This window comes from Cervus elaphus, chromosome 11, assembly GCF_910594005.1.
Source record: "Cervus elaphus chromosome 11, mCerEla1.1, whole genome shotgun sequence".
Taxonomy (NCBI): Eukaryota; Metazoa; Chordata; class Mammalia; order Artiodactyla; family Cervidae; genus Cervus; species Cervus elaphus.
In genome coordinates, this window is record NC_057825.1 from 32,042,273 (window position 1) to 32,062,004 (window position 19,732).

At 46.0% G+C, this 19,732-nt stretch overlaps 1 protein-coding gene across 9 annotated transcripts in view; it reads right to left on the bottom strand.

Annotated features, from left to right (window-relative positions):
* The window catches only part of DTNB (dystrobrevin beta), a 233,908-nt gene that overhangs the window by 3,803 nt on the left and 210,373 nt on the right, over positions 1–19,732 (bottom strand). For 4 of the 9 annotated variants that reach the window (XM_043917360.1, XM_043917359.1, XM_043917356.1 and 1 more), the window contains 3 exons: positions 6,089–6,248; positions 5,220–5,309; positions 1,991–2,044 (listed from right to left, as the gene is read on the bottom strand). In XM_043917360.1, the coding sequence (XP_043773295.1) occupies positions 1,991–2,044; positions 5,220–5,309; positions 6,089–6,248 (304 nt within the window). The remainder of the gene's footprint in view (positions 1–1,990; positions 2,045–5,219; positions 5,310–6,088; positions 6,249–19,732) is intronic. The other 5 variants (XM_043917363.1, XM_043917362.1, XM_043917358.1 and 2 more) reach the window with 3 other exon arrangements.

The window sequence follows — 19,732 nt, forward strand, 5'->3', positions numbered from 1 at the left end:
GTGTGCATGCATGTGTTTGCAGGGTGTGTTTACATAAGCGTAAATCTATCTCTGTGTCTCCCCTCTTCTCTTCACCTCTTGCAGTACAGCCCTCCTGCCTCCTTCCTAGTCCCTCATCGGCATGCAAAAGTCAGGTTTCTCTTCTTTTCTCTGCAGCATTTCTAGACGTTTCAAACACCACTGCCCTCTATTGCTGACCTTTTGACGTCTTTATGCCAAATACATCATTCTCATTAATTCATCATAGCTCTTGTCCACTTTCTCCCAGGCCTTGCTCAGACTCATTTGATGATTGCAGCACCTGGAGTATGTTTTTCTACCCCCGTCTCACTCTTGGTGATTCCAGTGTCCTTGCTGACAAACTCCAAAGACCCCCCTCTCTCATCCACACGAGCTGCTATGGACAAGCGCTCTGGACCTTCCCCTTCTTAGGTGCTCCCCTGTTCTCATCACAGCCTCCTTTTCTATATCCACTTCTCTCCACTCTTCCTTAAGACTTCTTTCACTGCACTTGGTCTCCCAGTCCATTCAGAGTAAAGATGGGCGCTGGCGTTAGAGACACCTAGGCTGAGTCCAGGCTCAGGCGATTACTGCCTAGACACATTGTTTAACTGCCCTTAGCCTTGTCTTTGGAATCCTTTCCTCATGGGGCCATGGAATTAGACAAGAGGAGTGTGTTAAGTGCACAGCCTCCAACAGGGACCTGAGCGAGCTGGGCCAGCTCCCTCTCATACTCCACTTTCAGCATCCTCAGGGTGGCCACCTGCCTCTCTCTCTGACAAAGTGCTCTCCTGCATGCCACCCTGTCTATTTCCTTATGTTTATGAATCTACTGATATCCTACAACACGCTGGCCACTGTTCTAGTCACTGGGGATACAACCTGAACACAACAGATGAAAATCTCTGTCCTGGGGAGCTCACATCTTGAAGGAAGCCAGCAATAGATGTATTAAATACATCACAGAAATAACAGCTGACTCTCAAATGTCCAAAGAGAATTGTATTATTTGTTTAGGATAATGTAGAAACATAAAGATTAAGAGCATGAAGTCTAGAGTTAGGAAAACAGTTCAAATCCAACCCTTAGCACATGTGGTGCCAGTGGTAAAGAACCTGCCTGCTAATGGCAGGAGATGTAAAATATGCGAGTTCAATCCCTAGGTCAGGAAGATCCCCTGGAGGAGGACATGGCAACCCACTCCAGTATTCTTGCCTGGAGAGTCCTACGGACAGAGGAGCCTGGTGGGTTATAGTCCATAGGGTCACAAAGAGTTGGACACGTCTGAAGCGACTTGGCATGCATGCAAGCTGTTTGATCTAAATTTCTCTGAGTCTATTTACTCACTGGTAAAATGGGAGATATCATTATATTACATATCTCACCAAGTTGTTGAGGACTGAATGAGATTATACATGGAAATCATTTAGCACAGCTCTCTGAATGTAACAAGTTATTAAGAAGGTTTTATATACAATAAAATGAGGAAACCTTACTGTCCTAGGTTGATACCGTTTCTCTATTGCTTTTATTTCCTCTGAGAAGCGACAAAACCATTTGGCTATTCTGTCCACAATAATCTCTGCCTTTTAAGAAAACTTCCTGTATTTAAAATCCTACACTTAAAGTTTGATGACTAACTTTTCCTGCCACTTCCTTTTACCTCCTATTTTGCGTATCTTAATTTTGCTCTCCTAACTCTATCCTAAATTGAGGCAAGGGGTCATGTTTGGCATTTTACTTGTATCCACTTCCTGCATCCCATCCATCTTTCATAGTGTCAGGAAACCAGGAAGCTTTTTTTGTTGATCCACTGACACAAACACCTCTAGGGAAAAACCTGGTGGCCAGTTGGGAAAGGCTGGGAGAAGGATCCGCAGGGGTCTGAAAGCTTTGGGGAAAGGTGGTGGCAGGAAGGAAGGAACAAAAGGGAGAGGGGGCTAGGGCTTTGGCCCCCATCAGGCTAAGGGTCCTGTGGAGCTGCCTTTACCTCTGTCCTTCCCATTCTGCATCTTCTCTTCTTCTTCCTCTGCACCTTCCCCTGCTGTGAAAACAAGTCCAAGGAGGCCAGTGACCCTTCAGCCAGTAGAAGCATAGGCAGAGGGAGAAGGAAGGTGCTTAGCAGGCTAGGGACGAAACCCTAGCTAAAGGGTCATGGCTGCGGACCTCCAAGAGTGCTGCGGTCACCTGGTGTGTGCCCTGCGTGGCACATGCTGCAGCATCAGGTCCCCATAAGCCCTGGGCTCAGAGGAGTAGTGCAGTCTGACGTCACCCCCACCCAGCTTCTGGCTCTGTTGCTAGTTTCTCTAAGGGATGACATCTACTAAGAATATGGTGAATACCTTGCACTCAGGTTCAAGAAAAGCACCATAAAAATGTACAGCAGGGAATAACTAGATGAACACTGGCTTCCGTTTAAAAAAAAAACACTAGAGGTTTTAGCAGACAACAAACTTAAAATGACCAAACAGTGCCAAGTGGCAATGTGGAAAAAAAGCTAATGCCATCTGAGGCTGCATTCCCAAGAGGCCTGACCAGGGAGGTGGCAGCTCACTGTTCTGGCGGGGGTGGGGGGGGGGGAGGGGGTCTCTGGGGGAAGACCCCTTGTGATCTGGAGATGTGCTCAGTCCCAGGAACTCACTTTGAAGTGGGGCCTTGAAACACTTGGCCACACCCTGGTGTGGACATGCGGGATGGTCCAGGGAAACCTGTGTCATGTGAGGAATGGCTGAGGGAATGGCGAACAGCTGCCTAAAAAGGAGAGGCCGTGGGAGAGCCACACTGTCTGCCTTCAAATACTGGAAAGGCTAACCTGAGAGGAAGGACCGAGCTTCCTCTGGCAGCTTCGGTGGGGGGGGTGGTGGAACGAGAATAAATTCATTATAGAAAGGCAGATTCTGGCTCTCCGATAAGCAAGAACTCCCCAAGGAGGAGAGCACGAGCATGGTCATGAATGAGCTCACTGGAAACAGTCAAACAAAGGACTTTTACACCTGGCAGCAAGCTGGATTAAGTGGCTTCTGAGATCCTTTCAACTCTAAGAGACCATTACTCGTGCAAAAATAAAAGATGAGGAACATAAGCTATGGATATAAACAGTATGTCCATGATACACATAAAGATAATCTGAGCAACAGGTCTAGTCCTCATGAGAACCTCAACAGTGACAGTAAAAACGTGCTGGTGTCGGGCAAGGCTCCTCCACTCATTGAGAAGCTGGCAGCCTTGCACGTAAAGGAGTTTGCTTCTGTGTCTGATAGAGACACTGTGCCAGATGTGGACCCAGTCTACGTCCACCATGGACTTCAGGGCGTTGGAGAATGAAGCATCCATGAAAGAGGTCTTGGTGGGATTGCAGGTTTGACCCCTTATCCTGCATGAGGATGAGGGCAGTGCAGTGGTAAGAGCATCAGCTTAACACCCAAGCTCTTAGGACCAGCTTGGCCCCTTCGAGCTGGATAACTTCAGGCAGATTTCTTTATTGATTGCACTTGAAGTGGAGGACTTCCCTGGAGTCCAGTGGTTAAGACTCCGTGCTTCCAATGCAGGGGGTACGGGTTTGATCCCTGCTCAGGGAACTAAGATTCCACATTAAAAAATTAAAGTAAGGGGAGGGGACAATGTGATCTCTGAGGTACCTTCCAAATACATTACACAGCTTTGTTAAAACCATCCTTTCCTATCAGGAGAGATGGCTGAACATTCCCACACACTTGCTTTTTTCTGAAGCTGTGTGGTCTCTATGTGCTTTGTGTTTAATGATGTCCAGTTACCCCTCAAACTCATGTGATGAGCTCATGAACCACGTATTTTGCACAAACCCTAATAACCAGCCACGAGGCACAACTGTGGTTAATTTCCATGGCCTGAAATCCCCTAAGAAATTCCCTCCAAAAGTGGGATATCTGGCATCAGTGGGGCACTATATAAGGGAAGGGACTTTCTGATCACCCATGAGGTCATCTCAAAGGCAGTCTCCCCTTCTGTTTATGTGTGTGTAGAGGGGGAAAGTGCTTCTAAAAGGGATTGAGAAATGGTACCAGAATGGAGACAGTGTTACCATCATGCTCCCTCAACAGGAGAACTGACATCTTATCAACTGTACGAGGAAAACCAACCTTATTCTCTTCTAAACAAAAACAGCAGATCTGAGAGGGAAGCCATTGGCCAGACCTCAGCCTGTCTCATGACAACTCTAAAAGTGTATGGTTTCACCTACAAAGGTCTGAAGGACTACTCAAGGCTTGCCTTCCCTAAGTGCATGGATGTATGATTTCAATGTATTATGTTTGAGTAAGTACGTGTATCTGAATAGCCCACGGAAAAACTACTTTATATCTTTATTCAACAACCTTGTTAAGCTATTTCAAGGTATCCAAAAGCACGATATTAGGTGAAAGGAAACAAAAGAGGGCCACCAGTATGAGTGACCCACAGTATTAGGAAGGAAATCTGTTTTTTAATATATAATATGGGAATCTGACCACCATAAAAAAAAATTAGTAAAATATCTGGCGGCTTCAAAACTGATGCAATCATGGGGATTCTTGCAGATATGATGATGTGGGAATGGCCTATTTTTTTTCTCCCCCTCTTGGATTTCATGTAGGGGGAAATATGCCATGAGGTAAGGGTCTCAGGAAAATCATGGGAAATAGCTGCGAGACAGACAGACTGAGAAAGAAGTCATAGATAAGACTGAACATGTGGAGTGAAGGAAGCATCAGACTCAGGTCATGAACTTCCAGGGAAACCAGAGCCTCGTCACGGATAAAAGGAAAGAATAGGGTTTTGAAACCAAATCAAATAGGAGAAGCAGAAAGGCAGCGGGACGAAGTCCAGAAGCTTTTGTGGCTGATTTGGTTCCCTGTCGTCCAGGAAAGCTCCGAGCGAGATAGCCGAGCAGGCCTAGGGAGAGAGCAGCTGCGGAGGAAGTACAGGCGGAAGACACAGTAAGTGAGGAAGGGGCCCGACGGAGCCAAATTCTTTTAACATCAGAACTTTGTCTGCTCCACAAGGCGTGCTCTTAAGAGAAACTTTAAGTGTGTGACCATGTATGGGAGACAGGCTCACAGGGGAAGGCATCCAGAGAGTTCCTGGAAAGCAAGGAGGCCGCGCGGTGAAATGAGGGAGGCGCTTTACCACATGGGGGGTGGGTGGCAAGGAAGGCAGGGGCGAGGAGGGGAGGCGGGAGGCTGGGTGGGAGCTCTGGACGTCACCTGAGTGGAGCTCCTTCACCAGGGATGACATGGTGTTGGTGATGGAGTCGGCAGCCACCAGCAGGTCATTGCGGAGGTTTCTCCTCGTACCTGAGGAGAGGCAGAGCAGATGGCGATGCCTGGTGGGTAGGTGGGTGGTGGTGGGGGCGGGGGGAGGCAGAGCTGAGCAGAAGTCTCAGTTGGCTGGCCCCGGGACTTAGTGTGGACTCCTAAGGGAAGATGGGCCAAGCAGCTCCACCAGCTCCCAGGCACTGGTGCCCAAGGCCGTGGTTCTCCTCCCTCTTCTCTTTGTGAAGGCAGGACCCCGTCACCTCCACGCTTCTTAGCCACAATCAAAGAGGTGGACTGCAAACCCTTGGGCAGGACTTACTCTCACCTCCACCTCCCTGCTCTTGTCTCTTCCCCGAGACAAGACAAGACTTCCTGAGCAGCCTCGTCTTCCGCCCACGACAGAACACGGCAGGCCATTAACTCCACAGACAAGGCACCTTCAGCAAGGTCGGATTCAGAGTTCTAGCCTCCTTCTCCTGCTTGCTCTAAACCCTGCAGGCCGAGCACTCGACTTTCGGAATGATCCATCCAACTCCTCTGAAGGAGGCAAAGCCCAAATGAAAGGCACTTCCCACAACCCTCCCCCAGAAGAGCACAGAAACCCAGGAGGCCTGGACCTCACACACATACAAGCCTGCAGATCTCCCGTTGCAGACCAGCCCATCGGATGAGAAGGGGCCAGCACGAGAATTGCTTTTACTGTACATGAAAATTTGAAAGCTAAGTGCACAAAAGAAAATGGGGAGAACCGCAGCAGGAGTCTTGTCCACGTTTCCAAACCCCTTCGGTGCTTCATTTTCCTCTGCTTCCAAACTCACCTTGGGCGAAGGCCTCCTGCATGTCCCCGCCAACTCCGCTCAGTGGGTCCTGCGGGCAGTGGGTGGGGGTGGAGCCGGCAGAGGTGGAGCGCACGGGCATGGGCATGGGGCGGCTGCCTCCGTGAGTGGGCGATGTATGCGGTGATCCGGTGGCCTGAGCCTGGGAGAATCAAGGAGATAAAGCCTGTCATCTCCTGCACCTTACCTCTTTGAGGAAGGGGCAAGTGCTTTTTCTCAGTCAACCTGAGCCAACCTAGGGCTTCAGTTCAGTGGTGCAACGCACTGCATGATCAGATTTGAAAGGAAAGAGTCAGGCTGCCTCCAGGACTGGAGAGAGGAAGAAAAGGAGCAGGGAAACAAAAAGGGAGAAAGGGAGAGAACAAGGGGGAGGAGGGGAGGAGGCAGCAAGAACACTGAAGAATAAACTAAAAGCGGAGGGAAAGTGGAGGCGTGCTCAGGGAGGGAGGGTAGAAGGGCCTTCCAGGTGGACAGATGGAGCGGGGTAGCTGGTGGAGGATTTGGGAGGGGCTGGGGTCACAGCTGGGAAATAATATGCAAACATCTTTCTTTTCTGTTTGCAAACACATTTATGTGCATCATCTCATTTGAGTCTCGTAACGACTCGAGTAGTATCCATTTTAGAGAAGACAGACGAGGATGAAGAGAGTAAGAGCTCTGTGTCAGGGCTGCACAGCTTGGCAGCGGGAGAGGCTGGAACAAGCCCTTCTACTCCCAGCCCAGGGCAATGACATGCGCTTTGCAACTCTGCAGCTGCTGGGCTGCAGGGAACGTGCCTGATGAGTTTGCGGGGCAGGAGCCCAGCAGCAGGCAATCCCAGGAGCCGAGTCATCCGGCCTGCCGTGCTGCCCTCGTCAAGCACACAGTGCGGTCTTCTGTGAGCCATTCCGTGGGGACTGGGTGAGAATGGACACACGTTTATCGGGAAACCGAGCCTTCCGTGGGAAGGTTCTGGTGTAGTTTTGGAGAAAGCTTGGAGCCATGGGATAAAACTTAAAAACTCCAGTTAAAGGGAGTCCACTGAGATTTGGGCTCTGCAGCTCTTTAGAGGAAGGGCAACTGAGGGTGGCATAAAGACTAGGGTTCTCTTTGGAAGCAAGACTGGGAAAATATAAGCCAAAGTGTGCAAATAAGTTCAAAGGAAGATAATTATCTTTGGGGAGCTGGCTCAGAAACCCCACATACAGATAGAATTGGCTGCCCCAAATAGGCTGACAGGCGGCCTCAGCTCAGCTTCACCCAATGTGAGCGCTGGACCAAGCGGAAGTGGTCTGTTTTCCATCATTCTTGCTCCGACTGGTGTCTGTGTATTTTAATCTGAGAAACTTGAAAAATACAAGGCAAGCTTAAAAGTACAATGTAACAGACCATTCAAATTGATATTTAATATTGTGTGAAATTTATTCTAACACTGCAGATAAATCTGAAGACCCCTTGACTACTAATTCTTTCCAGTCCCTTCTTCTCTTCCCTTCAGAGGCAGCCATTATCATAGATTTTGTGTGAAACTTTTTACCTATGTGTACATATGTTGTTATGAATAATATATGATGTTTCATGCCTTTAAATTTTGCATGAATGGGTATCATGCTGCACATATCATTTGGCAATCTGCTTTTATCATCTAGCATGCTTTTAAAATTTTTACTGAAGCATAGTTGATTTACAATGTTGTGTTTAACTTCTGCTAAAAAGCAGAGACATTACTTTGTCAACAAAGGTCCATCTAGTCAAGGCTATGGTTTTTCCAGTGGTCATGTATGGATGTGAGAGTTGGTCTATAAAGAAGGCTGAGTGCCGAAGAATTGATGCTTTTGAACTGTGGTGTTGGAGAAGACTCTTGCGAGTCCCTTGGACTACAAGGAGATCCAACCGGTCCATCCTACAGGAGATCAGTCCTGGGTATTCACTGGAAGGACTGATGCTGAAGCTGAAACTCTAGTACTTTGGCCACCCGATGCCAAGAGCTGACTCATTTGAAAAGACCCTGATGCTGGGAAAGATTGAGGGCAGGAGGAGAAGGGGACGACAGAGGATGAAATGGTTAGATGGCTTCACCGGCTCAATGGACATGGGTTTGGGTAGACTCCGGTAGTTGGTGATGGACAGGGAGGCCTGGCGTGCTGCAGTTCATGGGGTCGCAAAGAGTCAGACACGACTGAGTGACTGAACTGAACTGATACAGCAAAAATAGCATACTTTTTGAGATCTTTCCATGATACAAATAAATATGAACTTATGAGACCCTTACTTCACATTATATACAAAAACTAACTCAAAATGCACCATACCAAATATAAGAACTAAGACTGTAAAACTCTTAGAAGATTAGACAATGACTTTTTAGATTTGACACAAAAAGTATGCATTACAAAAGAAAAAAATGGATAAACTGGACTTCATTAACATTAAAAACTATTTTCAAAGGACACCTTTAAGAAAGTGAAAAAAGAATTCACAGGATGGCGAAAAATTTTTGCAAATCATGCATCCCATAAAGGATTTATATTAAGAATACATACACAACACTGTAAATCAACTATATTTCAATAACACAACTAATTTTTAAAAAAGAATATATAAAGAACTCCTACACTCAATAATAAAAAGACAAGTAACTTAAAAAAATTAAAACAAAAAAAAAGACAGGTAATTTAAAAATATGAAAAGGATCTGAATAGACAATTCTGTAAAGAAAATATGCAAATACAGAATAAGCATATGAAAATATGTTCAATATTATTAGCCATTAGGGAAATGCAAATCAAAACCACGAGATACAACTTCACAACCATACTTTTAAATGGCTATAATAAAAGGACAGATAATAACAAGTGTTGACAAGGATGTGGCAAACTCAGAACTCTCATAAGCTGCTGGAAGGAATGTAAAAACGGTGCAGCTGCTTTAGAAAATGGTCTGGCAGTTCCTCAAAAGTTTAAATATTGTGACAAGTCTACTCTTACATGTATATACTGGCCATAAATGAAAACCTATGTATACACAAAAATTTGTACACAAGTGTTCATAACAGTATTGCACATAATAGCCAAAAAATGAAAACAAATCCAAATGTCCATCACCTGATGAATGATTTAAATAAAATGTAATATGTTCTTTCAATGGAATATGATTAGGCAATAGAAAGGAATGAAGCACTGATACACGCCAGAACACACATGAACCTTGAAAATATGCTAAGTGAAAGAACCCAGTTATAAAAGACTACATATTGTTTGATTCCATTTATATGAAGTGTCTAGTATAAGCAAATCCATAGAGATAGAAAGTAGATTAGTGGTTGTCTGGGACCGGGTGCCTGGGAGGAATGAGGAGTGAATGCTAATGGGTTTGGGGTTCTTTTTAGAGGAGGGGAAATGTCATAAAATGGATCATGGTTGCACAATTCTGTGACTATATTAAAAACCATTTAAAAGGATAAAGTGTACAATATATGACTTACAGCTCAATAAAACTACTAAAAAAGACACACTAACAAAAATAAAAACGCTAAGCCACAGACTGGGAAAATGTTTGTAAATTATTTCTGATAATGGAATTGTGGATCTTCACAATGATTTTTTGGATTTGATAACAAAAACAAAAGCAACAAAAGCAAAATAACAAGTCAAACTACATCAAACTAAAAGCTTCCACAAAGCAAAGGGAACCATCAACAAAATGAAAAGGCAACCTACTGAATGGGAGAAAATATGTGCAAGTCCTATGTGTGATAAGGAGTAAATATATGAAATATAGGAAGAACTCATACAATCCTGAAAAAACAATCTGATTTAAAAATGTGCACAGAAACCGAATAGACATTTTCCCAAAGGAGACACAGAAATGGCCAACAGGTATATATGAAAGGGTATTCAACATCACAAATCATCAGGGAAACACAAAACTACAATGAGATATTACCTCATATCTGTTAGGATGGTCATCATCAAAAAGACAAGAGGTAACAAGTGTTGGTGAGGGTGTGCAGAAAAGGGAACACTTGTGCACTACTGGTGAGAATGTAAACTGGTGCAGCCATAGTATTGAAGTTCCTCAAAAAATGAAAACAGGGGACTTTCCAGGTGGTCTAGTGGTTAAGAATCCATCTGCCAATGCAGGGGACAGGGGTTCAATCCCTGGTCCAGGAAGATCTCACATACTGCAGAGCAACTAAGCCCATGCACCATAATTATGGAAGCCCGTGTGTGGTACAGCCTGGGCTTCATAACAAGAGAAGCCCCTGGAATAAGAAGCCAACAGAGTGAGAAGTCCATGCACTGCAAAGAAGAGTAGTCCCCACCAGCAGCAACTAGAAGGAAAGCCCGAGAGCAACAACGAAGATCCAGCACAGACAAAAACAAACAAACAAAGTATCCATAATTAATAAAAATGAAAAATAGAACTATCATATGATACAGTAATCCCACTTCTGGGTATAGATCCAAAGAAAATGAAAACAGGATTTTGATGGAATATCTGAATTTCCATGCACACTTGTTCACTGTGGCAATAATCATGATAGCTAGGATATGCAGACAACCTAAGCGTCTATCAGCAGATGAATGGATAAAGATGTATTATGTATGTTCAATGGAATATTATTTAGTCACAAGAAAGAAGGAAATCCTGCTGTGTTATTTACGGTAAGTGAAAAACACCAGACAGAGAAAGACAAATGCTGCAGGTATCATCTTTATGTGGACCCTAAAACAAAAAAACAAAAACCACACTCAGAAACTGAGAGTAGCAAACTAGTTGCCAGGTCTGAGTGGTGGAGGAATAGGGAGAGGCTAGTAAAAGGGTGTAAACTTTTGGCTGAAATATAAGGTCTGAAGATCTAATGTCACATGGTGACTACAGTTGATAATATACTATCGTATAACTGAAATTTGCTAAGAGAGAACAACTTAAATGCTCTAACACACACAAAAGATAAATATGTGAGGTGATGAATGTGTTAATAAACTAGATAGGGAAATCCTTCCACCATGTATACATTTATTAAGTCACTTCAATGTATATATTTTAAATATCTTATAATTTTACATGTCAGTTACATGTCAATAAAGCTGAAATAAATACAGAATAAACTATAAGAAAGAACTTGTGTCTAGAACATATAAAGAACCCTTGTAACTGAATAAGAAGACAGACAACCCAATTACAAAACAGGCAAAGACTTGAATATACATTTCATGGAGTAAGATATAAAATGAGCTAAAAATTACATGAGAAACGTTCAATATGAGTACTCATTAGGGAAATGAAAAGCGAAATCACAAAGAGATTCCATTTACCCCACTGAAATAGCTACAGTCAAAAAGACTAACAAGGATATGGGGAAATGGAAACCCTTGTGCATTGCTGACAGAATCGTAAAATGGTACAACCACTTAGGTAGACAGTTTGGTAGTTTCTTAAAATGTTAAATGCAAACTTACCATAAGACCTAGCAAATTCACTCCTGAGTATGTACCCAAGAGAAATAAAGACATACGCCCATCTAAAACTTGTGCACACATGTTCATTAGCAACAGTTCAATAGGCCAAAAGTGGAAATAACTCCAAAGTCCATTGACTGGCAAACGACTTAACAAAATGAGGCTTATTCATATAATGGAATACTACAAAAATCTCTTTTTGATGTCTTTACCACTGTTTAACTTTTATAATAATTTTCCATTGACAATTCAAATGTTCGATCTTGTGAAATATTCTATTTTTTTCCGTGGCTATAAAACATTTATTATTATTCTTTCAGGGTATATATCTCCTTTCCAACTAGTTTATAAACATTATAGGAGTCCCATTTTGGCTAGATTACACTATCACTTATTAGTCACTGCATTTTGGGAAACAATCACCTTTCACCCTATAACTATTATCAGCCTCTGCCTTTTTGTCCATTTTTATGGGAGGGGGGGCATATGTGTGTGTGCTCAGTCACTAAGTTATGTCTGACCCTTTGCAACCCCATGGGCTATAGCCCACCAGGCTCCTCTGTCCATGGGATTCTCCAGGCAAGAATACTGGGGTGTGCTGCCATGCCCAGCGGATCTTCCTGACCCAGGGATCAAACCTGCATCTCCTGCATTGGTAGGTAGGTTCTTTACCACTGAACCACCAGGGAAGCCAGGGGGCAAATAATAAAGCATACAATTCAACCTAGTTTGAAGGTACTTACGAGCACCAGACCTAGCAGTTTCAGTCTCAATCCAAACAAGATAAGGAAACTGGGAAAAAGATGAGAGAATCTGCAGAGAAGGCAGGAAAGTCTGATGCAGAGGCCTGGCTTTGTAGGAAAGTCCTAAGCTGGCACAGTGGAGGATACAAGAGATCACAGAAGTGGTGGATCCTGGCAATGCCTGGGCCTTTCCTGGGCCTTCCCAAGGTGGAAGGAAACAGAATGAAAGTTGTTTCCTGGGTTGCCTGAGCAGCCTCAAGGAAGGAACCCATGCAGTCAATAGGCTGATACTGTGAGAAGCAACGAGTCCAAAGCTGACTCTCAGTCACAGAGGAATCAGAGCATCAGTGAGGTCAGGTGTGGAGCCTGGATGCTGGGGGAAGTCTCTGAACTCAGATGCCTTAGCCAAAGAATGGGGGCTGCTGCCTGCGAGAACCTGGCCTGGCCACAAGCAAAGGACATGATGGCCCCAGCAACATATCGCCTCGGAGCTTGTGGACACTCCTCCACTGATGCTACAGTACCCTGTATAAGTCTCTAGGATGGGGCACTCATTTTGGGTGCAAGAAGAGGGTTAAAAATCTCTGCTTCCTTGGTGGTCCAGTGGTTAGGACTTTACTTTCCAATGCAGGGAACATGGGTTCCCTAGTTAGGGAACTAAGATTCCACAAGCCACAGGGCAACTAAACCTGCATGCTGCAAGTACTAAATGCAAGCTCTAGAGTCTATGCTCCACAATAAGAGAAGCCTGCACACCACAACTAGAGAAAAACTTGTCCAGCTCAGCCAGAAAAAAAAATATCTCTGATGTGACTGACTTCAGAGTTTGCCTGAAATGCAGAAAGTGAGAAACTCAGCTCAGAAAGTGAGAACTCAAGAGGGAAACTAAGGCCACTCAAATAATTTTTTCCCCCTAAGTACGTGGCCTGTGAAATTCAAATTGACTTCACCGTATGAAGGGCCAACCCAGCATTAAGCATGTGGCAAAGACTCAATAAACCTCACTCGGGGAGACTGGAGCCAGCATCGCTGCCTGAGGACTGAATGTCAGAGCCCTAAGATCAGAGATGAACAAACAGGTTGCTTTTTAAGAACATGAAACTGAACCTCTGCAAACAGATTAATAGGAAAATGATGATGGCGAATGAGGTAAGAGGAATGAACGGAGTAGACAGCCACATGCGGCTAAAACTCTAGGATCAGGAAATGAATCCTACGGCCCACCATCAGCTTGAAAATAATCAGCCCCCCTTCCTGGGATCACTGCCCAGGACATGCCTTCCGAGGAAGATAGAAACCAGACTCCTGATGTTGTCTTTGTTCAGAGCAGTGGAAGGAGAAAAGCTCTTCTCAGACCCCTGGGAAGGCACAATTTTCTCCATGGATCTCAAGCTTCAGTCCCTGGCTTTAGGATCATGCTGGATTAAAATATAACTAGGATAGAGCTGTCAGGAACCCTCTGTGGATTCTGGGTCCAGCAGAACAATGCTGGTTTGGCATCCTTGTGGGCCAGTACATCCCCAAGGCCCCGGCAGAGACACAAGTCACAGGCAGCCGATATGCAGGGACTTCAGCCAGGCCCAAGGCGGGGGATCAGGAATAGGGTTGATTTGGGATGAGGCTCTGGTGGCTGAGACGGTAAAGCATCTGCCTACAATGCGGGAGACCTGGGTTCAATCCCTGGGCTGGGAAGATCTCCTGGAGGAGGAAATGGCAACCCACTCCAGTATTAGTGCCTGGAATATCCCATAGACGGAGAGCCTGGTAGGCTACAGTCCATGGGGTCGCAAAGAGGCAGACACAACTTCACTTTCACATGTCTGTGCAAGGGAGGTTAACTGACTGCTCCTGCATGGTTTTGAGAACAACAGTCTATTGAAATATTGGAAGCACAGCCCTCTCTCCTGCCTTCAGGCCTCTATACTTGCTGTTCTCTCTGCCAGGAGCACTGACCCGCTCCGTGTGTCTGACCAGCTCCCACTGGCTTTCCGGCTGACTGCTTCACTGTCACTTCCCTCGGACCCCTGCACGGCATTAATCTCACCTCAAATTTATCTTCCTTACCGTTGTGCTTACCACATGTAAAGGCTTAATAAATATTTGTTAAATGACAAGGAGGTGTATCAAGTTTCTGACCCTTTTCCTCCTGTAATGGAAAGTGGGAACAGAGCCAGAGCGGGCAGTGAGCTCTGGGGAGGACTAAATCTATCGCCATCAATAAAGCTTTATGTGAAATGCTTTAACTAGGTAACTGACTGTGGTGGGCAGACCCCTGAGGGGGCTTCCAGTGACACCCTCCCTCCCTGCAGTCACCGTCTGATGTAATTCCCTCCCCTTGAACATGGGCTGGCCATAGTGACTGCCTCTAATTGAAGCAGGCCAATGAGATATCATTTCTGAGACCAGTTGATGAAAGACATGACTTCTGTCTTGTCCACACGTGCTCTCTCTTCCTCACACCCCTGCTCACGCTGAGGAAGCCAGCTGCCATCTTGTGAACCGCCCCATGAACAGGCTCACCTGGCAAGTAGCTGAGGGCAGCTTCCAGCCATCAGGCCGGCGTTGAACTGTGACCCTCAATCCTGCAGCCCACAAGGGGTCCTGCCAACAACGATGTGATTTGCTGAGCCCTGAGGTCCCTGCCTCATGCGAAGAGTTGACTCATTGGAAAAGACCCTGATGCTGGAAGGGATTGGGAGCAGGAGGAGAAGGGGACGACAGAGGATGAGATGGCTGGATGGCATCACTGACTCGATGGACTTGAGTCTGACTAAACTCTGGGAGTTGGTGATGGACAGGGAGGCCTGGAGTGCTGCAATTCATGGGGTCGCAAAGAGTCGGACACAACTGAGCAACTGAACTGACTGAACTGACTGAGGTGCCTGCAACCTTGTGAGAAACCCTGAACCTCAGCTTGTGAGAACGCAGCTAAACAGCGTCTGGACCCCGACCCACAGAAGCTGTGAGTTAAGTTTGTTCTTCTAAGTCATTAACTTTCAGTGTACGTGCAGCCATAGATAACTTAGGAGCTAAGCTTGATGTTTTTCTTTATACATTATTAGATCAGCTGCATCTGAAGAGCATTTGATGGAGAGGGAGTAGGAGGGAAAATCTGGGGATGCGACCAGGCCCACAGGCCCTCATGAGATGCCAAAGACCCTGGAACCAGGACCATGGATGAGAAGAGAGGCGAGGATACGGGTTCAAGAAAAATTCTTCCTGATCTGAGAATGTGCCTAAATCCCTCAGCATATGAGCCTGTCCTGAGGCTGAAAGTTTCGACCTCTTTACTTTGTTGATGATGACGGGACCTGGAGACAATTCTCGGCTGCGAATCCACTAACTTGTAGAGGAGGGACCACCATAGGCACCAAGATGGAATCTGACTCTCACCCTGGGTGAACGCCAAGGAGGCACTGAGGCTCGGTGGGGAGGGAATGGCTTTGAAGTCTGGAGACCTGGGCTTTTCTATCGATCGTACAGCATACGCATTTCAACGTTTCTGGGGTTCAGTCTTCTAATCTCAGCGGCTTCTAAACTGAGTGGCTTCACTGGTGACCTGTGAAGCATTTTTCAGATGTAAAATTCGAAGATGCTATGCCCTTCACCAAGTTTACCTCATCTCAGAAATGCCGAGTCACCAAGGCTTTGCCTCGGCTACAACCACCCTGTTGGCGAAGGTTCGTCCTTTGCGGGTGCACGGCAGCCACCTCAGGGTCACAGAGGCTGTTCTGCTTCTAATTTTCCTTTCTCATGAGCAGAGTCCACACCAGAGATGCCGCCCTTCAGGCCTCCTGCACGCAAAGCCGGTGGGGAGGTGCAGGGAGCAGGCTGCTGGGCGCAGCGTCTCTCAAGGAGACAGTTCAAAACAAGGTCCTTCTAACTCCATAAGTAGAGCGGAGCGTCTGGCGCACACGCAGCTGGAGGCAGAGTCACAGGGCTCATGGCAGCGCTCCAGCTCGCTGACAGGCACCTGCAGCCCGGGTAGAGACGGCTCATCCTCTGCCCTCCTGACAGGTTTGTGCCAGACAGACACACTGGTCAGTGCAGACGGAAGCACTGCAGTGAGTGGCAGCGCCCTGTCTCTAAGGCCCAGCAGGTTCCCAAGAGGCAGGCCCTCCCCACAGAGAGCGCCGAGTGCTCCCTCCACACAGAACAAACCGATCTAGAAGCAGTGGCCCGACTGGGGGCTGGGGGGAGCATCACTGTTGGAACCTAGAGATTATGGGGAACCTGACACTCTCATAGAAATCAGCTAAGGTGGAGGGACTACTCAGATGTCTCTTAGGGGGTGCAGATAGCTCTCCAATGAGGGTCCAAAACCGCTGCGTGCCTCTGGGTTTCAGCTGCTGGGAGAGCGAAGGTCAGCCTGGGGAGGCTTCATGACACGCTCCCCGGTTTTAAGGTTTCCTGAGGCAAGGACAGTGGGACCTTGTTGAAATACAACCTATTACAAAGGCCTGAACACAGCACAGGCCAGTCACATGTCCAACCAATAACTAAATACAAGAAACACCCTGTAACTCAGGTTCTCTGAGTACAGAAGTCCCTTGTAGTGGAGAACAATTCTAGAGAAACATACAATCGGAGAGGCTCTCTCCTCTGCTGGCCCTTTGCTTCTCTCAATCAGCAAAGACTCTGAGACCCTGAGAAAGCTACATATCGTGTTCCAAGAAAAAAGCTCGGAAGTTACGCACATCATGTCAGAGGGTTCATGATCCCAGGAAAATAGGCTCTATTTCAGTTCAGCATTTATCTGTATCTGAGGAGAGAGATGCCTTGAGAGGTCACAAGGTCACAAATAAATTAGTAACACGGTTAAGACGGATACCTGGGACGTCATCTTTTTTTTTTTTTTAAGAAGTTTTATTTATTAAAAAATAATTGTGGTCACACCCTGTGACATGTGGAATCTTAGTTCCCTGACTAGGGATTGAACCCACGAGCCCGCACCCCCTGCATTGGAAGGTAGAGTCTCTCCCGGACCACCGAGGAAATCCGCCTGGGTGTTCTAATCGTCCTATACTTCAGGGAGACTCCTAAGCACACCGGGATCCCAGCACCAAGTTTCTCAGGTCAGACGGAACATGCATCAGTTGAGACATCCCACTGCCGAGGCCATGCAACAGAAATTAATTTCCACCACGACCGAGAAATGTGAGAAAGGAGAATACGGTGATTCTGACTTAGTCTTCTGTTTGAGTGCAAATCTAATAGTGAAGCCAAAACAGGTGCAGAGAATGCCAGAGAAGGTGACTTGAGGACACTGTGAGTTAGACAGGGACTCACACGGTGGCAGAGAGCGGGGCCGCACAGGGGTGAGGCTCTTTTTGCAGCAGGAATATGATGTGTGTGCTGTCCTGGCTACGCTTGGCCATTTCCGGCAGGGTGCCTGGCACACAGTAGGGGCTCCATAAATACTATTTCCTTCCCTTCTTTTTCCTGATGGAACAAAGTATGATTTTTTTTTTAATCTCCCTGATACACGTTATCATCAGGTAATCAAACCCATGGAGGCTCATGGCAAAAAGCCTGATCTTTAGAGTTCATGCCCTCGCCAGAGCAACTATTAACAGCATCCCCTCCACACACACGCCCAGTGACAACTCTGAGCTAAGCGGTTATCATGGTAACAGAAGGAGACACTTGAGTCTCCATTTTTCTCTCTCTGACTCATGGATACCTGCCAGGTAGCAGATGGCCTGTGTGGACAATTACCTTCATTTTGCTGCAGTGTATTCAAAATAAACAAACTGGCCTCTTTGCTGCCGATTTTCAGAGGCCCACTCAGAAAAACAACAACAACAACAAAACCCCAAGGAAACAACATTGGGAGAAAGGAACTACAAGTCTGAAATTTAGAGGAGGCAACCATGAACATACAGAGAACTGGGATGTATAGAGAATGGACTTTGTATGTTTTTTTCTTTAACAAAAAGTTAAAAACAAACAAACAAAAAAAAAACAAGCCAAGACTATTTTGAGCTGGTGCTGATGGTGCCTCTGCTGGGAAAATGCAGCTGTCTCATCAAATGTGGAAGTAAAAGGAGAGGGATTATCTGATGCTGCACTGTCTGTCCTGCTGCAAGATTTGAAAATAATTGCCTAATATGACAAGAGCTAAGACTTCGGGGAGGGGAATCAGGCCCAGGGATGGAGGTGAGCACACAGGAGAACAGGTTTGAGGAGAGAAGAAAGACAGTCACATGGCAGTGAGCAAAGCAGAGGCCGCGGTTCCCTCTGGGGTGAGTTAGAAACAGGTAAAGAACGTGCCTGGGAACCTTCCTCCCTCCCCAAAGTGTCTACCTCTGAGTGCAAGGGCGGTGCAGCTTTTAAGGATGAACTTGGCTTCTAAACTCCCAAGAGAAGGGCCAAAGAGTCTGATGATGTGTCTCTTCTCTCAACACCACCGGTATACATTTATGGTGTGTGTCTGCTGGAAGGATGGGGCCACCGAAAGACCTGTCCTGAGGTCCCTCTGCAGAGGGCAGACACCTGTCTGTTCCCACTTCACTTCAGGAAACTCAGGGCTTACCCGTGACCTGTCACCCACTGTGCTATGGATGGGAAACAGCAATGGCAGGACTGGTAGGTTCTGTGCTCACACCAACAGGCAGAAGGTTACGGTTCTCAGTTTTCATGACTCTGCCCCTATTCAAGTCGAACTAAATTACACAGAAGACAAAGTTTATCTGAGGCTGAAAAGGGTGGGGGCAAGGTGTCTAGGTATCTTTCTGGGTGGAAGGAAGAAAGCATATTAAGTTCCTGAGACTGTCTAAGAAGAACCACCTCTTAAAACTCACCATAAACCCAAAGATCAAAAGAGAGTTGAAATTTAAACTTTTAGATAGGGAAACTCATAAATTCCAAGACTAGAATTACCCTCTTTCTGTTTGTTTCTCCTAGTTTGCCCAGGTCTATTTGAAATGGAGTCCCATTAGTTCTCATCATAGGATTTCAAAGCTAGTTCTCAGCAAAATGATCCGGGACCTCACTGAGGGAAAAATCCTTATACAATGAATACCAAACCCTGAGATTGTGTATTAGAAACCAAAAGATGACAGGATTCCAGGAGAGTAGAGTTCTTACTGCAGACATGAATTCAATGATGGGTCAGGCAGCCAGAACCTATCAAAGATATTTTAAAGTTCAGTGAGTCAAATTTAAATGCTGCTTCTGGGTAAGTAAGTAAAACTTGTATGATGAGTTGGGGTACCCGATCCAGCACTGCCACTCTTTGTTGAGTCCCTGTTCTATATAATAAGGTGGTTAAAATCCAGGTTTAGCAGTCAGGTGGACCTAGTTTGGATTCCAGCTCTGCCACTGACTAGCTGTGTGACCTTGGGCAACTTACTTAACCTCTCTGGGCTAAGATTCTTGACATGTAAAGTGGAGATTAAGTGTATCTTCACGGGTTAGTGAGGATGTACATAAGATGC